This window comes from Colobus angolensis, unplaced genomic scaffold (genome assembly GCF_000951035.1).
Source record: "Colobus angolensis palliatus isolate OR3802 unplaced genomic scaffold, Cang.pa_1.0 Scaffold376, whole genome shotgun sequence".
Classification (NCBI taxonomy): Eukaryota; Metazoa; Chordata; class Mammalia; order Primates; family Cercopithecidae; genus Colobus; species Colobus angolensis.
The window spans coordinates 271,096-293,159 of record NW_012117110.1 but is presented as its reverse complement, the minus strand read 5'-3'; the positions used below and the strand labels follow the sequence as shown (position 1 = coordinate 293,159).

At 39.2% G+C, this 22,064-nt stretch overlaps 1 protein-coding gene across 2 annotated transcripts in view; it reads left to right on the top strand.

Moving 5' to 3' along the window:
- The window catches only part of ADAMTSL3 (ADAMTS-like 3), a 418,202-nt gene that overhangs the window by 305,458 nt on the left and 90,680 nt on the right, over positions 1-22,064 (top strand). For both annotated transcript variants that reach the window (XM_011953860.1, XM_011953859.1), the window contains exons 18-19: positions 3,134-3,326; positions 3,441-3,620. In XM_011953860.1, the coding sequence (XP_011809250.1) occupies positions 3,134-3,326; positions 3,441-3,620 (373 nt within the window). The remainder of the gene's footprint in view (positions 1-3,133; positions 3,327-3,440; positions 3,621-22,064) is intronic.

Here is a 22,064-nt window from a genome sequence, read left to right as displayed (position 1 = left end):
TTTATTGACAATGTTTTTCATTAATTACTGTACTTTTTTTCAGGCCAAAATGTCCCCCCTTAAATTCCTGATTTTGTAATGTGTGCCTGCTCTCTTTTTTCTTCACATTTTATCAATAATTTATTAATCTTGTTAGTCTTTTGAAGGGCCAACTTTTTTTTTTTTTTTTTTTTTAGACAGTCTTGCTCTGTCACCCAGGCTGGAGTGCAGTGGCCTGATCTCGGCTCACCGACACCTCAGCCTCCTGGGTTCAAGCAGTTCTCACATGTCAGCCTGCCAAGTAGCTGGGATTACAGGCGTGCACCACCACACCCAGCAAATTTTTGTATTTTCAGTGGAGATGGGGTTTCACCATATTGGACAGGCTGGTCTCGAACTCCTGACCTCAGGTGACCCAACCACCTCAGCCTCCCAAAGTGATGGGATTACAGGCATGAGCCAATGCATCCTGCCAGGACCAACTTTGCATTTCATTTTCTAATTCATTTATTTTATTCTCATGTTTATTGTTTCCTTTCTTCTACTTTTTTGGGGTGTAATTGCTATTCTTTTTTTAACCCCCTGAAATGGTTACTTAGATTATTATTGTCAAACTTTTTAAATGTATCTTTAAGGCTGTTGATTTTCTTCTAATCATGGCTTTAGCTAAATTCCACAAATTTTGACACTTGATGTTTCTATGAATGTGCATTTAAAAATACTATTTACTTTCCCTTGTGATTTCTTCTTTGACCCATGGGCAATTTAGAAGATTACAGCACAATTTCTGAGTATTTGGGGTTTATCTAATTTAGTTCCACTGTGGTCAGAAAATATACTGAATTAGTCACCTCATACTGCCATAACAAAATACCATAAGGGTGGCTTCAAAGACAGAACTTTGTTTTCTCACAGTCTGGAGGCTGGAAAGTCCAAGATTAAAGGGTTCAGTTTTTGGTGAGGGCTCTGTTCCTGACTTTCAGACAGCGGATGTCTTGCTGTGTCCTCACATGGTGGAGAGAGAGCAAGCTCCCTAGTGTCTCTTTTTACAAAGGCACTAATCCCATCATGAGGACCCCACCCTCATGTCCCCATCTAATCTTAATTACCTCTCAAAGGTCCCATCTCCAAATGCTATCATGCTGGGGTTTAAGGCTTCAACATTTGAATTTGTTGGTGACACAAACCTTCAGACCACATCACAGACCCTGTATTGTTTTAATCTGTTGATTAATTTGCTTCTTTTTTACTTAGAATTTATACTTTCATTTAGGATTTAGGAATATATAACCACATGCAAAAGTTTGCTTTATATATATTTGTCAGCTTTTCTGTTCAGATTTTTTCTAGCTTTATAATATGCATAAAATAAAATATTTTCATCTTCTTATTTTGAAACATTTAAGATAATATGGGAATTCACTTGTTTCTTGAAAATTTGTAGGACTTGACCACAAAACTAGTGAGGTTCAGTCCCTTTCTTGAATGGAACTTTCATAGTTCCTTAGAAGGTTATCTATTTTATCCATATTTTCAAATATATTATTAAATCTCTGACATTCTTATTAATGTCTGCCTTGTTAATATGCCAAGGGTTTAGCGAAGTATTTTAAAGATTTTAAATTTTTTAATTTTTTTGTCCATTTTTCCTATACTTAACAGCTCCTGCTTTTTACAAGTTTATGCTTTATATTTAATCTCCATACTTGTGTGATTATTATATATCTTCATTGTGAAATTTTTCCTTCATAAATAAAACTTTTATTCTTTTGTGCTATTATATTTGCATTAAATACTATTTTTCATTTTCTTTTTATTTACACAAGTAGGGGATGTTTATAATAGAAAATTAGAAAAGAGAAAAACTGAGAATCATTTTTAGATTAAATACTAATTAATTTTTTCAGAGAAATAACTTTTTTCTGATATGAGTGCTTATTGTAATAAAAATCAGAGAAAAAATCAGCAAGAATAAAGAAAATAAAAATCCTATAGTTAGGTATCATCACTGGTAATATTTTAATGTATAATTATTCAGACTTTTTTCTGCATGCATTTACTTATACTCTACAAACGATTTTATGACCTGCTTTTCTTTTCTATTAAAAATGTCATGATTGTATTTCTATGTTAATAACTATACATCTACTTTATTATTTTAATGGCTGCTAGCATTGTGCTGTATGAATGGACAATTATTTTCCGCTTTATGGTTAAACATTTATATGATCTCCTTCCATTTTGTAAAATGTAATTCAATTTAATATTTGTGTGTGTGCTATTACAAACCTAGTAACAAATCTATTACTACCCTAGAGCCAGCATCCTTTTACGAACATTTTAAACATTTAAAAATGGTTTCCTCATGATGTATCTCTACAGTAACTAGTGAAGAATTCATGTTTGCTAATTAAATATGCACAAGTTAAAATAACCATAATGTGTAATTTTTCCCCCATCAGATGGGCAGAGACTTTTCCCAATGATATTCTCCAGTGTGGTTATGGGTATAGGCAACTAGGTGCTCTCAAATGCTTCTGGTGGGAGTGTAAATTGGGAGAATCTTCCTTGAAGGCAACTTGGAAATATGTGTCAAAAGCAGCTGCCCTGGTTTTTCATTTTTACAGATGTTTTATGAGAAAACCTGATTTTTCCAAGATCTTATTGGAAAGGAATCACATTATATATATGTTGTAAATCCAATCCTAACATAAAAGAATTTTTGTAGGGATATTCCAAATAATGAAGCCAGGTGCCCTGAAGATTTCCTGAAGTGTGCTTTTAAACATTTAAAATTTCTTTTGACACCTGTATAAATCATCATTGCCTTGGGACTCCATTCAAAACAAAACCAGGATTTTATTTTTGACATATAGTAGTACAAAGGACAGGATGGGAACAGATCTGCTGCTTTTTACTCTGGACTTCCCCAAACAGGTAAGATCTTTAAACACTTTCCTGACATTTCTTGCCTTTAAATACTATAGCTCTGTGTTTTAGTTGCATATATTGATGGAGATGCTGAGACTATAGAATCTGTACACAGGGTGTGAAGTCTGGAAGCCCAGAGGAGAACTTCATGTTGTTCATGCTCTGATGGTTGCACATTGGTTTATTGGACTGTTCAACTTTCCCCACTTGTTTTCTGTTTTAGGTGGCACATGGGCTCTTGGGGGCCCTGCTCAGCTACCTGTGGAGTTGGAATTCAGACCCGAGATGTGTACTGCCTGCACCCAGGGGAGACCCCTGCCCCTCCTGAGGAGTGCCGAGATGAAAAGCCCCATGCTTTACAAGCATGCAGTCAGTTTGACTGCCCTCCTGGCTGGCACATTGAAGAATGGCAGCAGGTAGGGCAGACTGGCCACTCCAGGGCCCTCTGTGATTATGATTGTGAGAGGCCCTGCACTGCACTAACACAGAGTAGGCCAAGCCTGCCGTATCACCCCCTCTTGTCTTCTTAGTGTTCCAGGACTTGTGGCGGGGGAACTCAGAATAGAAGAGTCACCTGTCGGCAGCTGCTAACAGATGGCAGCTTTTTGAATCTCTCAGATGAATTGTGCCAAGGACCTAAGGCATCGTCTCACAAGTCCTGTGCCAGGACAGACTGTCCTCCACATTTAGCTGTGGGAGACTGGTCGAAGGTAAGGGCCAGGCTCAACTTTACAGTCCCTTCTTTTCTGCCCCTCCTTTGTTTCAGCTTCTAAATATTTCCACAAGGTCAGGCTGGAACTAGTGTGAGATGAGTAAGGAAGTGTTCACTCACTCTTGGGGTTGTGCAAGTGCTATAGTCCAGGCCTGCACACAATGATTCATTTCTAGTTTTTACTCAATATTATTCAAAGTGTTCTTATCATCTTTCTCCCAAACCAGCCCCTTCATTTGGAACTACCAGGATCATAGTATCCCAGGATAAACTCAAAATCACTTTGGTTCCTCTCTTCCTTGTGTCCTCCCATGTGGAATCATTCATTAAGCTCTGTCATTCCAACATTCTGAACATCTTCCATGCCTTAACTTCCTCTATGTTTTGTCACTTACACTGTTAATCTTACTCTTCATCATGGTGAGTTTGAATTAGTGCAGTGAGTAGAGTTCTAGCACATCGTTTCAGTGCTGGCAGGGCTTGACCCAGTCTAGTAATGAAGCCTTATTTTTCAGGTGGGGGAAATTAAATCCCAATAGCTGAAGTAAGCTGCCTAAGCTCCCACAGCTGGAAAAGTAGCAGAATCCACTTGTTTTGACTTTATTCCAAGAGTTCTTTCTGTTATATTACACTACCCACTTGATCTTTCTGTATTACTCTCCCATCTCCAGACTAGCTAACATCCCACAGTGTTCCCATCACTGTGTCCATCAAGTCTCCAGCTTGTTCAGAATCTTCCATCAGTCTGATTGCTTGTGAAATCAAGTGCAGTAGTCCTCATGTATTCACGGGGGATACAGTCCAAGACCCCAGTGAATGCCTGAAACTGTGGATCATACTAAATTTTATATATCCTTTGGTTTTTTTATCTGATAACTGAGAAGACTACTTAAGTGACTAATAGGCAGGTGGCATGGATGGAATGATTCATGTCCTGGGCAGATGGAGTGAGATGGTGAGAGATTTCATCACACTACTCAGAATGTCATGCAACCTAAAACTTACAAATTGTTTATTTCTGGAATGTTCTATTTAATATTTTTGGACCATGGTTGACTGTGGAAAGCGAAACCATGGATAAGAAGGGACTATGGTATATGTTCCCCAGAATAGCTGGTAGGGCCTTTCTTGCACACATGGCTCTCTTACTCCAGTCCTTATTCTTCTTCCAGCCCTTTGCTCCAGTCTTGCTGCATCCTTAACATCTGCAGGCTGAGATTTTAGCACAGATTCAAAACAGATAAATTAGATATGTTATCGGTGTCTTGTAACCTCTAGTCACGGCCACCTGGTGTGTATCTTCTTGGAGTAGAGACCCAACCCCAACATCAGAAATAACCTCAAGAAATAAGGAAGGACAGTGAGTGACATTCACAAGCTGCTCTGAGTCCTAGGTTCAGTGCCGGGCATAGTCATGACCTGCTTGTCTCATCTCATCCTACAATAGCCCCAGAAGCAGATGTTATCTCCATTTTTATAGGTGAGAAAACAGAGGTTCATTCAGATTAGGTAACTTGCCCAAGAACACAGATAGATTCAAACCCAGGCCTGTTTGACCCAAAATTATTATACATGGTATACACTCAAGTCTTCATGCTGATACCCCAGCTCTAAAGCCTAAATCTGGGTGGCCTTGTTAAATACACTTCACTTCTCTGAGCCCCCATTTACTTTCGCTAAATGCAATGGTTCTTGTGAGGATGACATAAGATATTTGACATGGCAATGTCTAGTGGAGTAGGCTCTTCCCATCGCCCTTGAGAGAAGGTCCACATTTCTGGCTATAGGTTGGATTAACAGTATTTCTGTACATATATCCAGATTGGGATTTTTCTCCAGATTGGGATTTTTCCTGTTTTAACTGTCTAGTTCTGTTAAGTGCTAGTATTTTAAAACTGTCTTAACTGAAAACCTACAGGTCATTATCCTCAGTCAATGCCACTGAAGGTCTACATAAACATTCCCTTCTGAGGTTTATCAGAAGAAGCCTAAGGAAAGAGATGAACCCATCTCTCCAGGGTCTGCAGAGCAGGAGTTGCCCTAGGATCCAGCCATCAATACCCACTTCCTCTGTCCAACTCACAAGCAGCTGGAGACAGTGCCAGTGGCCACAGCTCTCCCCGGAAAGTTGCCATATTATAGGTAAATGACTTGAGGGACAGGATTCCCTCCTGCAGTCTGGTCCTAAACAAAGAGAAAGGACTGATCCAGGTGAGACCACCACCCCAAAGGAGGGTGGGAAGAACAGGTAGAAGTCTGTCTGGAGAGCTTTGTGTGCAAAAGTGGGTTAGCTTAATTTTCCTCCTACTTGCACAAGGAACAATAGACAGCCCAAGGAAGAATCATTCTTTTGGGAATTCCTTTGAGACTAGGTCAGGTAGTGGGGGCTGGGCAAAGGTGTTAGAGAGGTGGGTAGCCTAGGTGGGCTAGTGGGTAGGCAGTATTTATTCCATCACCTAGTTACATCACCCAGTTAAGCCCCAAGAGTGAAGTCTTACCTTGCCCCATTGTCAGGAGAGGTGAAGGATCCAGTTACTGTTTCCGTAAAGTTAGGAACAGAAGGAAGCGCCACACTTTTGTGAGGAGGATCTTGCATTGTGAATGCGTGATTCTCCTTGCTACACTTAGTGTGGCCCAAGGACTAGTCAAATTGACATCAGCAGGGAACTTTTAAGAAATGAGGAATCTCAAGTCCCACCCAGACCTAAGGAATCAGTCTGCATTTCAACAAGATCCTTGGGTGCTGTAATGATACACTTGCAGTGTGAGAAATGTTTCCTTACCTGCCTCTCATTCTTGTTTGGGTGGGTTGGCCCTTACATGTGTCCAAGGTAGGAATGGCTCGGGGTAGTGACTTCTTTGATCAAGTGCTGTCCTAGCCTAAAGGGAAGAGGCAAGAAAAGGGAAGAACAGCAAAGGAGCAGACGTCGAGGAGAAACCAGACAGCTTGTTTCTGGATGCAGCGAGGGAGCACCTAGAACCACTGCCAAGCCCTAAAATACCCCACTTTGCTTCTGTCCTTGCTTCTCTCTTCTAAGAACAAACAGGCCTTCACAGTTCTATCCTATCTTGTGGAGCAAACGGTTTTCACTGGCATTTTAGAATGGAGGCTAGTGGTGACATCGCCACTTTCCTCCCTGTCCAGTGAATTACTGAATTTACAGTTGCCAGTTGCGTATCACTAAAGTAACACCATTGCACATCTATATGGGCCTGCTTGTGTGTCTTTGCTCTTGTGGCTTTCAAATCCTGGGTCCAACTATAAGCTTCCCTCTTCTGTGAAGTTTTCCACTTCCTAAAATCACCCAGCATTTCCCACTTTTAAATCACAATGACCCTAATTTTTATTGTTTTTCAATGGTAGCTCTTTCCTGAGCATCCACATGGTCTTCCCGTCTAGTTTATATTGTCCTTGAGGCCAGTGGCCATGGGATTGCCAACAGATCCTCCAGTTGTCCAGAGCTCTGAGCAAACTTTATTCCTCAACAGTATTTGCAAAGTCAGGGAAAATGCGAAGTGGTGTTGAAATAGTGATCTTTAGAAGAGCTCAGGTCTGCTAACAGAGGACAGGCAGATCATTCATTGGAGGGGTTTTTGTTGAGACAAAGAAGAGAAGGAAACTAAAGAGGAGACTACCCATGTGAGCTGGTTTGGACTGGAGGATGTTTAGTTTCATAGGCAACCATTCATCAGGGCAAAGAGCAAGCTCTCCTGTGCTCCAAGAGGTCAGCCCAAACTCAAACAAGACACTCTCTGGCTTCCAGTCATGACCTCACATCCAGGAAGCCCCTATCTGGGAGGAAGAGCAAGCATACACACATGCACAAGAAAACGGAGGCAGCCTCAGCCTGTGGACATCAAAAGCCGATGTCGAGGCTTGAGTGCAATCAGGCACACAACCTGTTTCACAGAAGTTTGAGTTCCCTGTTGGATGGAGCTTTCTCCTCTTAGTTAAATTTTCCTCTCATCAGAGTTGCTTTTTTTTGGCAGAGACTCTGACACCAAATTGCCACCCTTCTTAAAGCTTCCTGCCAAACTAGTCCCTCTGCCATGGGATGGCTCACTTGGGGCAGCCATCCGTTTTGTGGTTCTGGATAAGGTCCTTCCACATTGAACCTGGCCGCTAACCCTGGACACAGAAAGGCTGAGCAGCCACACCAGAATTTCCATTCTTCATGGAGCCAGGCCTCTGGCCTGCAGCCAGAATCTTCCTCTTCCCTGACACTAGCTCTATTCATGGCATATTTGAGCTCTGTCCATTCATTGGCTTATGAGTTTGCCTTAGTTCCTTAGATCTGGACCAAGCCTTAGGCAGAAAGGAGCCTTCAGTTCTTACACTGCTTTTCAAATTAGAAGCATTGACTCATATCAGGCAGTCTTCCCAATGGTGAATTTCTATGATCCACATACCCCTTGTAGCCTGTTTTGTGTCTCACCTCTTGGCTGAAATAGCCTTCCTTTGTTTTCTGTACTTTGATGGAACATTTGATTATTTTGTTTATCTTCACCTTTTTCCATCATCGTGTTTCTTGGTATTTTTATTTTTTCTACTTATCTGACTATGTCTTTTCTGTTGACTTCTCTTCTTCCAAATCTCAAAAAGCCCAGTATTTGATCCATTGATTTCCATTGCTACACTTTTCCACTGTGGTTGATTCTGTGTCCTGAATTCTTTAACTTCCATGGGTGATTTTCAATCTCCAGAAAGTCTCTAACCTTCTAACCATATCTCCAGCTCATCATCTAGTTTATATCCTCATTGTGGGAAAGCAAAGGGACATCCTCTTCACCCTCTCCCAACCAGTTCCCCCCACTTCCTGTCTCTATCGGTGTACCACTGTCTTCCAACACTTACGATCTTCTCTGAGTTCTTCACCTCCTATATTGTTATTCATGTCTGCCAACTCTTCAACTCTTGAGCTATTAATATATCTAATATGCTAAGTAAAAAGGAAAATATCTCTATAACTGAAAAATGTTATAAAGAACAACTCAAGATCTGTCCAGGATACATGGATTTTAAAATACGGCATTCCCTGATTTTCCACAGAATTATTAATTACAACTCATGAAGGAAGTAGTGTGTTGAAGTCAGTTCTTACTGGCCAGTGAGAACCACTTATGATCTCATCCCAACTTGTACTCAGTCACATTGGGTTGATAGCTGGAAATCAGCCATGATGGGAGTATTTACACCACAGAAACTGGCAAAACAATCTTGGCTGTTTCCTCCAAGAACATGTTTTGAAACATTTACCAGCACACAAGTGCACAAAAGCTTATTTACACACACACACACACACACACACACAATCTTATGAATGAAACACTTTCAGCTTATTGATGGTGCTTAGGATGGAAGTGCCCTCGAGAAGTTCCCATCTCTGAGCTCTTTGATACAAAGTCTGAGAAACTTGGTTGGGTTTCCTTAAGACATTTTTTATCTTCATCTTCATAACTGGTGTTTCTTGGGGCCAGGAAATATCAGACCTCTGGGTGAAGATCATTCTATGAATCATTATCCTGCCGAGTTAATTTCATCTTGATCGAAGGTTGTTGATCCAAATGCATTAACTGTATGTTCAGATATTCTTTCTGTGAATAAAAGACTAGTTCAGTTCTTAAGGTTTATTATGAAACTCTTCTTTTACTCATTTTTATTATGTGGTATTATGAGGTTTTTATTATGAATCACTATGCAGATAATCATTCTTTTTAAATTTTTATTTTTAATTTTTGTGGGTATATAGTAAGTATATATTTTTATGGGGTCCATGAGATACTTTGAAACAGTTATGAAATGTATAAGAATCACATCATGGAGAATGGGGTATCCATCCCCTCAAGCATTTGTCCTTTGTATAATAAACAATCCAAATTATATTAATTATTTTAAAAAATACAGTTGAATTGTTGTGCAATTGAATTGTTGTGCTAGCAAATACTAGGTCTTATTCATTCTTTCTATTTTTTGTACTCATTAACCATCCACACATCCCTCCCTGACTACCCTTCTCAGCCTCAGATAACCATCCTTCTACTCTCTATCTCCATGAGTTCAATTGTTTTAATTTTTAGCTCCCACAAATAAGTAAGAACATGTGATGTTTGTCTTTCTGTGCCTGGCTTATTTAACTTAATATAATGACCTTCAGTTCCATCCATGTTGTTGCAAATGATAGGATCTCATTCTTTTTTATGGCTGAATAGTACTCCATTGTGTATATGTACCACACTTTCTTTATCCATTAGTCTGCTGATGAACACTTAGGTTGTTTCCATATCTTGGCTATTGTGAATATGGCTGCAGTATACATGGGATTATAGATAGCTCTTTAGTATCTGATTTTCCTTTCTTTTTGGTATATACCTAGCAGTGAGATTGCTAGATCATATGGTAGCTCTATTTTTAGTTTTTTGAGGAACCTCCAAACTGTTCTCCCTAGTAGTAGTTTTAATTAACATTACCACCAACAGTGTACAAGGGTTCCCTTTTCTCCACATCCCTGCCAACATTTGTTATTGCCTGTCTTTTTGTTAAGAGCCATTTTAACTGGAGTGAGATGATATCTCATTATAGTTCTCATTCACATTTCTCTGGTGATCATTGATGTTGATCATCTTGTCATATGCCTGTTTGCCCTTTGTATATCTTCTTTGAGAAATGTCTATTCAGATCTTTTCTCGTTTTTAAACTGGATTATTAGGTTTTTTTCCTATAGAGTTGTTTGAACCCCTTATATATTCTGGTTCTTAAACCTTTATCAAATGGGTAATCTTCAAATATTTTCTCCCATTCTGTGGGTTGTGTCCACTTTGCTGATTGTTTTCTTTGCTTTTTAACTTGATGTGATCCCATTTGTCCATTTTTACTTTGCCTATGCTCGTGGGGTATTAATCAAGAAATATTTGCCCAGAGCAATGTCTGGAAAGTTTCTCCAACATTTTCTTATAGTAGTTTCACATAATTGAAGTCTTAGACTTAAGGCTTTAATCCATTTTGATTTGATTTTTGTATATAGTAAGAGATAGGAGTGTAGTTTCACTCTTCTGCGTATGAATATCCAGTTTTCCCAGCATCATTTGTTGAAGAGATTGTCCTTTCCCCAATGTATGATCTTGGCACCATTGTCAAAAATGAGTTCACTGTAGATGTGTGGATTTATCTCTGGGATTCCTACTCTGTTCCATTGGTCTATTTGTCTGTTTTTATGCCAGTACCATGCTGTTTTGGTTCCTATTATCTCTAGTATAATTTGAAGTCAGATAATGTGATTTCTCCAGTTTTGTTCTTTTTGGTCAGGATATCTTGGGCTATTCTGGGTCTTTTGTGGTTCCTTATAAATTTTAGGATTTTTTTATTTCTGTGAAGAATGTCATTGATATTTTGATAGGGATTGCATTGATTCTGTAGATCACTTTGGGTGGTATGGACATTGTAACAGTATTGATTCTTCCAATCCATGAACATGGAATATCTTTCCATTTTTTATAGTCCTCTTCAATTTCTGTCATCAGTGTCTTATAGTTTCCATTATATAGATCTCTCACTTCTTAGGTTTGGTTAATTACTCGGTATTTAATTTTATTGGTAGCTATTGTAAATGGGACTACTTTCTTGATTTCTTTTTTTTTGATTGTTCACTGTTGGCATATAGAAATGCTGCTGATATTTGTATGTTAATTTTGTATCCTGCAACTTTACTGAATATATCAGTTCTAATAGTTTTTTGGTGGAGTGTTTAGGTTTTACCAAATGTAAGATCATATCATCTGGGAACAAAGATAATTTGACTTCTTCATTTCCAATTTGGATTTTTTTTTTGCTTTATTTATTTATTTATTTATTCATTTTTGCCTGATTGCTCTAGCTAGGACTACTAGTACTATGTTGAATAACAGTGGTGAAAGTGAGCATGCTTGTCTTTTTCCACATATTACAGGAAAGGCCTTCAGTTTTTCCCCATTCATTATGATACTAGCTGTGGGTCTCTCATATATGGCTTTCATTGTGTTGAGGTATGTTTCTTCTCTACTCACTTTCTTAGGATTTTTCTCGTGAAAGGATGTTGAATTTTATCACATGCCTGTTTGGCGTTAATTAAAAATATCATATGGTTTTGTTCTTCATTCTGTTGATATGATGTATCACATTGATTGATTTGCATGTGTTAAGCCATCCTTGTATCCCTGGGATAAATCCCACTTAGTCATGATGAATGATCTTTTAATGTGTTGTTGAAATCACTCTGCTAATATTTTGTTGAGAATTTTTGCATCAGTGTTCATCAGGCCCTGTAGTTTCCTTTTTCTCTTTTTGATGTGTTTTTGTCTGGTTTTGGTATCAGGTTAATACTGGCCTGACAGAATGAGTTTGGAAGTATTCTCTCCTCCGCTGTCTTTCAGAATAGTTTGAGTAGGATTGGTCTTAGATCTTTAAATGCTGGTAGAAACCATCAGTGAAGTCATTGGGTCTCAGGCTTTTCTTTACTGGGAGACATTTTATTAAGGCTTTGATCTTCTTAACTTGTTATTGGTCTGTTCAGGTTTTGGAATTTTTCATGGTTCAATCTGGATAGGTTGTATGTGGCTAGGAATTTAGCCATTTCTTCTAAATTTTCTAATTTATTGATATTTAATTGCTCATAGTAGCCACTAATGATCCTTTGAATTTATGCAGTATCAGTTCTAATGTCTTCTTTTCCATTTCTGATTTAATTTATTGGGGTCTTCTCTTTCTCTTAGTCTGGCAAGAAGTTTGTCAATTTTATTTATCTGTTCAAAAAAACAACTTTTTGGTTCATTGATCATTTGTATTGTATTTCTTCTATTAATTTTGGGTTTGTTTTGCTCTTGATTTTGTAGCTAAGATGCATTGTTAGGTTGTTTACTTGAAGTTTTTCTTCTTTTTTGATGTAGGTATTTATAGCTGTAAATGTCCCTCTTAGTGTTGCTTTCACTGTATCTCATAGGTTTTGGTACATTGTGCTTCCATTTTCATTTGTTTTAAGAAATTTTCAATTTTCTTCTTAATTTCTTTATTAACTCACTTGTCATTCAGGAGCATATTGTTTAATTTCTATGTATTTGTACATTTTCCAAAATTTCTCATTACTGATTTCTAATTTCATTCCATTGTGGTCAGAAAAGATGTTTGGTGTCATTTCAGTTTTTTTGAGTGTTTTAAGACTTCTGTAGGGCCAAACATACAGTCTATTTTTGAGAATGATCCACGTGCTGAAGAGAAGAATGTGTATTCTGCAGCCATTGAATGGAATGTTCTGTAAGTATCTATTGGCCTATCATGTAGATTAAATTGGATGGTTCTTTGTTGGTTTTCTGTCTGGAAGTTCTGTCCAGTGTTGAAAGTGGGATGTTGAAGTCTCAAGCTATTATTGTATTGAGGCCTATATCTCTATATGGTTTTAATAATATTTGCTTTATATATCTGAGTGCTCCAGTGTTTAGTGCATATATGTTTACAGTTGTTATATCCTGCCAGGCGTGGTGGCAAGCACCTGTAATCCCAGCTACTTGGGAGCCTGAGGCGGAAGAATCGCTTGAACCTGGAAGGTGGTGGTTGCAGTGAGCCGAGGTCATGCCACTGCTCTCCAGCCTGGGCGACAGAGCAAGACTCTACCTCAAAAAAAGAAAAAAAAAATTGTTATGTCCCCTTTCTGAATGGACCCCTCTATAAATTATATAATGACATTCTTTGCCTCTTCCTACAGTTTTTGCCTTGAAATCTATTTTGTCTGATATAAATATAGCACTATTACTGTTTTTGGGGTTCCATTGGCATGGAACATCTAGCTCCATCTCTTTATTTTCAGTCTATTTGTGTCTTTCCAGGTGAAATGTGCTTCTTGTAGGTAGGCAACAGATCAGTGGTTCTTGGTTTTTCATCCATTCAGCCTTTCTATGCCTTTTGATTGGAGAGTTTAGTCCATTTACATTAAGCGTTACTATTGATAAGTAGGGACTTACTCCTGCCATTTTGTTATTTGTTTTCTGTTTGTTTTGCAGTCTTCTCTTTCTTTTTTCCTTCCTTCCTATTTTCGTTTTTGTGCAGGTGATGTTTTTCTGGTGGTATGAGTTAATTTCTTGCTTTTCATTTTTTGTGTATCCATTGTATAGTTTTTGAGACTACCATGAGGTTTGCACATACTATCTTATATCCCATTGTATTAAACTGATGACAGCTTAACACATTGTGTAAACAAACACACAAAAAGAAAACTAATGAAAACTCTACACTTTTACTTTGTCCTCTCACTTGTTAACTTTTTGTTTCTCTTTATGTTTTATTGTACTATCCTGGCATGAAAGTTGTTGCATTTATTATTTTTTGATTGGTTCATTATTTAGACTTTATATTTAAGATTAATTTTGACACCACAATCACAGTGTTATAATATTCTGTGATTTTCTGTGTGCTTACTATTACCAGTGAGTTTTACACCTTCAAAGGATTTCTTCTTGCTTATTAACACCCTTTTATTTCAGACTAAAGAGCTCCCTTTAGCATTTCTTATAGGATAGGTCTAGTGTTAATAAAATTCCTCAGCTTTTGTTCGTCTGGGAAGACCTTTATTTCTCCTTAATGCTTGAAGGATATTTTCACTAGATATACTATTCTAGGGTATAAGTTTCATTCCTTCAGCACTTTAAATATGTCATGCCACTCTCTCCTGGCCTGTAAGGTTTCCACTGAAAAGTCTGTTGCCAGACGTATTAGAACTCCATTGTATATTATTCGTTTCTTTTCTCTTTTTGCTTTTAGGGTCTTTACCCTTGACGTTTGGGAGTTTGACTATTAAATTCCTTGAGGTAGTCTTCTTTGCATTAAGTATGCTTGGTGTTCTATAACCTTTTTGCACTTGAATGTTAATATCTTTCTCTAGGTTTGGGAAGTTCTCTGATATCCCTTTGAATAAGTTTTCTACCCCTATCTCTTTCTTTACCTCCTCTTTAAGACTAATAACTCTTAGATTTGCCCCTTTGAGGTTATTTTCTAAATCTTGTTGGCATGCTTCATTATTTTTTATTATTTTTTCTTTTGTCTCCTCTAACTATATTTTCAAATACCCTGTTTTCAGGCTCACCAATTCTTCTGGTTGACCGATTCTGCTGCCAAGAAACTCTAATACATTCTTCAGTATGTCAATTGCATTTTTCAACTCTAGAATTTCTGCTTGATTTTAAAAATTAATCTCTTTGTTAAATTTATCTGATAGAATTCTGAATTCCTTCTCTGTATTGTCTGGAATTTGTTTGAGTTTCCTCAAAACAGCTATTTTGAATTCTCTGTCACATATCTCTGTCACTCTGGGATTGGTCCCTGGTGCCTGATGTAGTTCATTTGGTGAAGTCATGTTTTCCTGTAGATCTCCTTCAGTGTCTGGGCATTGAAGAATTATGTATTTATTGTAGTCTTCACAATCTGGGCTTTACAATCTGTGCCTGTCCTTCTTGGGAAGGCTTTCCAAGTATTCAAAGGGACTTGGGCCCCAAGCCCAGTAACACTATGCTTCATGTACACTCATAGAGATATCACCTTGGTGATCTTGAATAAGATCTGGAAGCAGTCTCTGGATTACCAGCAAGACTCTTATTGTCTTCCTTTACTTTCTCCCAAACAAACAGCATCTCTCTGCCTCTGTCTCTGTCTCGCTCTCTCTCTCTGTCTGTCTCTCTGTCTGTCTGTCTCTCTCTCTCTCTGCTGAGCCATCTGGAGCTGGAATTAGGGTCATGCAAGCACCCTTATGGCCACCACCACTGGAACTGCCCTGGGTCAGACCTGAAGCCAGAATAGCACTGGGTTTCACCCGAGACCCACTGCAATCACTATCTGGTTACTGCCTATGTTCACTCAAGGCCCTAGGGCTACAGTCAGCAAGAGTTGAAGCCCTTGAGGCTTATGTCCTTCCCTTCAGGGAGGTAAGTTCTTTCAGGCCCTGGGCATGTCCAGAGATGCTTTCTGGGAGCCAGGGATTTAAGTCACAAACCTTAAAAATCTACCTGGTATTCTATTCTCCTGTGGCTAAGCTGCCACTCAAACCATACAACAAAATCCTTCCCCCTCTTCCCTCCTCTTTCCTCCTCTTTCCTCAGGTAGAGGAGCTCTCCCCATGGCCATCACCACCAGCAGTCTACAAAGAGTTCTGCCAGGCTATCATTGCTGATCACTTAATGCCTAGGGGCTCTTCAGTCAGCTTGTGAATGCTGCCAAACCTGGGACTCACCCTTCAGGGTAACAGGCTCCCACCTCTGGCCCAGGGAAGGTGCAGAAATGCTGTCCAAAAGCCTAGGCCTGAACTCAGGGACCCCTGAAGCCCATTAGGTACTCTATCCACTGTGCTGAGCTGTTACCTGAAGCCAGCATGTCTCAAAGTCTCACCCAAGGCCCATGGCATACTACCTGGATATCACTTTTGGTTATTCAGAGCCCAAGGGCTCTTTAGTTAGCAGATAATTAATCCTGCCAGGACTTGGTCTTTCTCTTCAAGGCAGTGGGTTCCCTTCTGGCCCAGGGTATGTCTAGAAATGTCACCCAGGAGCTAGGACCTGGCATGGGGGCTTCACGACTCTGCCCAGTGCCCTATCTGTGGCAGAGCTTGTATCCAAGATGCAAGATGAAGTACAAAGTCCTCTTGACTGGTGTCTTTCCTCTCCTCAAGCAGAAGGAAGGAGTTGCTTTCGTTGCTACAAGCTGCGCTGCTTGGGGTTGAGGGAGGGGTAGTGCAAGTACTTCCCCAGCTGCCCCATCTGGTGTCTCACTAGGTCACACACTGCCCCAGTCCACTGGCTGTAACCCCAGAACACCATCAGGCTTGCCTAAGAATCTGAGTCCTTCCTAGACTGCCTTTCAAGTTCACTTAGGACCCCACAGCACTTTAGCCCATGGCAGCGAGACTTGCTGAAACTCAGGCTCTGGCCACTGGAATAGGCACTTCCCCTCTGGCTAGGGCTGGTCCAAGTGCTTCCTCTGTGGGTGTCAGCTGAGTTCAACATGGTTTTGCTTCCCACTGTGACAGGGCAGCACTGAATTCAATGCAAAGTCCCCCAGTTGCTGTGTTCTCCCTCCCTGAAGTGCGCAGATTCTCTTTCCATGCCATACAGCCACTGCCAGGAAATAGGGAAGGGGTGGTGTTGGTGATTTTAGACCGTCTTTTCTGCCTTCTTCAGTGCCTTTTTCAGTGATATGAAGTTAAAAACAGGTACTGTGATGGCTCACTCAAGTTTTAGTTCTTATGAAGGTGCTTTTTGTTCACGAATAATTGTTAAAATTTAGTAAACTGTGATAGTGGGAGTGGGGGGATGATCAGTGTAGCCTTCTATTCTGCCATCTTGCTCTGCCCTTCTTGATAAGCACTCTTCTACTGGAATAATAGTGTCTTTTTAGACTGAATCTGACAGTTTACTCATATTTTGACCCATCCAAAATATGCCCAGTGGATTCAAATTCATGTAGTTCTATCTGTTCCATGTGTTTTAAATTACACACACATACCACACAGGCACACACACACATACACAACATGAATACGCTTTATTTTCCTGACCCAAAGTAACTACCAGATGGGAAGAACCATTTCTACACATTTGTATCCCACTTGGTGCTTGGTAAACACTTTTTGGCTGAAGTACAGAGATTTATAAAACCTTCTACTCTGAATAGGCCGATTTCCATAGCCTTACAAACTCATTTAATCAACATTTACTAAGCATTGCTAAGTTGATTACCCTAGGCACCGGGAATCAGGGCAACTAAGAATAGTTTTCAGTGAGCTCACAGTTTAATAAGTCAGACAGAAGAAACGATGTTTACAGCCATGTAAAAAAAAAAGCCCAATAAAGGTGCTCTGTCTACAGAGCTATGTGAAAATTGAGGGGAAACATCTAAGTCTGCCTGGGTCCCTGGGAAGTGTTGCATAAGATGCAGCTTTAGAGGTGCCTCTTAAGAGATGAGTGCAAACTGTGTGGAAGTGAGACAGAGGGGTGTTCTAGGAGTGACAAGAGTGTATATAAAGGCACAGATTTGGGAGAGTTTATCAGTCTTGTGTGGCTTGAGAACAGGATGCACTGAGGACGTGCTGGTAGGTGAGATGGAAAGGAGAGATTACAGCTGGATTGTGAAGGCTTTGGGGTATTGGATTTATCCCTACAGTCATTGAGAGCAGGTTGGAAGGTGTTTGAATGGGAAAGTAAAATATAAGGTTTTAGACATATAATTCTGGCTGCAGTATGGATAAGGTATTAGAGAAAGAAGGAATTGAAGCTTGAAAAACCTTGTTAGATGGTGATTGGAATAAAATCAACAATAGAGAATGAAGAAGCAGTTGGGATAGAGAATAGTAAGTGGTTTTGAACAATATTTAGGAGATTTAACTGACATATTTAGCAATTGAATTGACAGGACATGAGCAAAAAAGGGGAGTGTTTTATATTTCTGTCCTGGGAAGCTAATGAAAGAGATGACATTAATTTTAAAATTAATTAGAAGGAAGAAGCATATTCAGAAAGTGACTTGAAAGGGAGAGAAAAATGGCTTATTTTAGACATACATGTAGTTTGAGAGTTTATAAAGGTATCAGTAAAGAGTTATAGCTCAGAAAAGATCAGCATTAAAGTTATAATTGTGTGAATCATTAACACATATGTGGTAGTTGAAACCATGGAAGATGACTACCATGATATCTAAAAGTATATTATTGACAGTAGTCCCTTTAAAAGTTATTTGAAGGCTTCTAGTGAAGCAAAGTCATGATAGTAGCATAGTTATTATTCCTAAATCCCTCATTAAAAAACAAAAAGCAGAGCAATTAGGAATGCAAAAGGAAAGAAAAAACAACAGAGGTAATTTTAAGAAAAGTAATATAAGGAGGTGAGGCCAAGCCACACAGTGCAGACACTGTTCAGAAATGGCAAAATTAGCAGCTGGGCAGCAATAAAAAAGAGAAGAGACAGGGCCAAGAGTTGTAGAACACAGATGTCAGCAATAAATAGCATGACAAGAAAATGATCCTACTCTGAGTAGAACCCTCAACAAATAGGTCTGAGACCCCCCAGTCAGCCAAATTGAGGAAAGACTCCAGGTTCCAGAGTGTGATTGGATGCAAGAAAGATCATGCAGAACCACTAAAGGGCTTAAGAAGTGCCAGAGAAAAGTTGTCAGAATTGTAATCCAAGTGGAGAAGGAACACGAGAGGTAAAGGAAAGAGATGTTGAGATCCTTGGGAGTTGGGGAGTCCAGAGATACAAATGCCAGAATCGTGGCCAAATTGTTGCATATAATACTTCTTTTTAACACCAGAGAAGGAAACTCTTAAAACAGTGAAGATAACTATCCTTAAATATTCCCTCCTGCTTATACTCTCCTTCCCTAAAAGTACAGAAAACAATCTAATTCATTTAATAGGAGCATCTGCAAACCCTCCAAAAAGATACAGTAAAATAAAAGTATCAATAGCAAAAAATTTGGCCTTTACACAGATGAAAATATATTCAGTGTTACAAAATGAGCTAAGAGAAACAAAAAGAAAACTGTAGAAACAAAACAGAAATAGAAAATTCAAGAAATGAGATGAGTAAATAACAGGAGAATGTAAAATGATAGCTGATGGTTTAGAAAAGAATTTTTTAAACTAAGGGTAAATTTCTCAGAATGTAGACTAAACACTAGAAGAAACTCAAGAATGACTGGGCAGAGAAAATGTAATAAACAAAATCAAAGGAGGGAAATGACAAGAATCAAAGAGAAATAAAGAAAGATTCAAGTGCAAATAATATATGTAAAAGACAAGGAAATAAAATTCAATGAATACAGAGTCCTGGGAAAAGAAAACCACCAAAAATCATAACAGAACAAAACTATAAATGACTCAAATTGCCATATTGAAAGGGCATTCTATATACCTGGGAAAACTCACCCAGAATGGTCAATATCAAGACGTACTCGGCTGGGTGCAGTGGCTCACACCTGTAATCCCAGCACTTTGGGAGCCTGAAGTGGGTGGATCACTTGAGACCAGGAGTTCAAGACCAGCCTGGCCAACATGGTGAAACCCTGTCTCTACTAAAAAATACAAAAATTAGCCAGGTGTAGTGGCACACTCCTGTAATCTCAGCTACTCGGGAGATTGAGGCAGGAGAATCGCTTGAACCCAGTAGGCAGAGTTTGCAATGAGCTGAGATTGTGCTAACAGAGCAAGAATCCATCTCAAAAAAAGGACATATTCTACTAAAAGATAAAAATATATTTGTGCATCTATGCAAAAGAATCAAGTCACTTATTAGGGAAAGAAAATCAAACTGAAGCTAGACTTTTCAACAATACCACTTCATACTGGAAAACAGTGGAGCAAATATTTAAGATACTGAAGGAAAGAAAGTATAAGCCAAAGATTTTGTATCCTGCCAAACTGACTTTCAAATTTAAAGGCCACAGACAAATAGTTCTGAAGATGCAAGAACTCAATGTATATTGTTCCCATGAGCGATTCCTGAGGAATCTACCAGATGTCTATAGAAGAAACCATGAGAAGCTTTGGCATAAAGTTGCTGCTTTGTGAATGATAATTAGTGGCACTGATGAAGACATCTCCTCTCTCTGTGAGTTGTGGACATTCTCTGATGGCGTGCTTACTTTAACTTAGCAGACACACAGTCACAGAAGACTTTCCTCCAGAAAAAAAGGGTTTACAAACCATCCTTCCATTCAGGATGGGGAGAAAAAGTCAAATATGTATCATTAGAAATGTCTTATGAGTAGCAATTGGCAGTTATTTAACCACTTTTATATGAACAAAAGTAACTCACATAGTAGTTTAAGAAAAAGCTGACATTCATTTTTATTATGGGAGAAACTCCTAGGTGATGTTTTGACTTGTTAAAAAAGTGATAATATGGTAATGGTAATTTAGAAATATTTATTCAAAAGCTTACGAAAAGCTTTTGTCTATACTGAAAAATAATAATAATTAGGGCTTTCTGTTAAAAGATGTCATTAAAAGCATTTTTTTTTTTTTTTTGAGACGGAGTCTTGCTCTGTCGCCCGGGCTGGAGTGCAGTGGCCAGATCTCAGCTCACTGCAAGCTCCGCCTCCCGGGTTTACGCCATTCTCCTGCCTCAGCCTCCCGAGTAGCTGGGACTACAGGCGCCCACCACCTCGCCTGGCTAGTTTTTTTTTTGTATTTTTTAGTAGAGATGGGGTTTCACCGTGTTAGCCAGGATGGTCTCGATCTCCTGACCTCGTGATCCGTCCGTCTCGGCCTCCCAAAGTGCTGGGATTACAGGCTTGAGCCACTGCGCCCGGCCTAAAAGCATTTTTAAAAATCCCATTTTCCTCCTCTGAAACCCAACGAAAAACCCACTAAAAGAATGAAAGAGAAGGAACACTGTGTCTTCAGTGAACAATGAAATGGCCACAATCCCAAACTATAAATTATGAAACACACCTGCCAAAGACCATAAAATCTGTACCAGAATGAGAGGGAAGGCTGAGAGCTGACAAATATTTCCTCAGGCACCGAGCAGGATATAGATTTCCCTAGGAGTTAATGTGGCAGTCCTGAAAGGCCTTTTCTAGTTCTTTCATGACGGAGACTAGATTCTGGACTGCAAAGTACCTCAGAAAAAAAAAACTGAGGATATCCCTTGCAGAACCATGATGGGAGACAGAGCTGAGGGAGAAAGCATATTTTTATGACTCCTTGCCAAGGAAGGCTGCCAGAGATGAAGTGGTGTGAAGGAAGGGGTGGGGGGCAGCAATTGCTGGATTATTACACAGTAAGCCAGTTATTTAAGAGGCTCTTTTATTTGTCTCATCAACTATTCAAATTCCAAAATCTGAAGGGAGATGTGGGTAGAGGAAATAAGAGTTTTGGTGACAGAATGTTGAAGACAACAAATGGATGTAAAGTTCCCTAGCTTGTTTCTCCCACCCATGTGACTCACAAACAGCCAGCTGTATTCAAAGCACCAGCATAAAATCTATGCACCAAAACTAGGGGGAAAAATTGAAGGGGAGGGAGGAAGTCATGGGATGGGGAATGGAGCATAAAGCAAGAGTCACATGGATAACATAACAAAGATTTTCCCCAGAGAAAAGTTTAGACAGATGGATTCTGTACTTCCAAGGAAGTTATAGTCTTGAAGTCTAGGGAAAAAGTGGCTTTAAAGTGAGGTTTGAGTTCAAAAAAAGAGACTATAAGACAACAGAAGGAGATGGAAAGACAAGTGGAACATTCAAGAAAAAAGAGAAAAATGTTTTAAGTGGCAGATACAAAAATAGCAAACACAAAACTTACATTATAAGCAACAACTTAAGAAAATAAAGGAAATGGGGGGCGGAGCAAGATGGCCGAATAGGAACAGCTGCAGTCTCCAACTCCCAGCGCGAAGGACACAGAAGACCGGTGATTTCTGCATTTTGAACTGA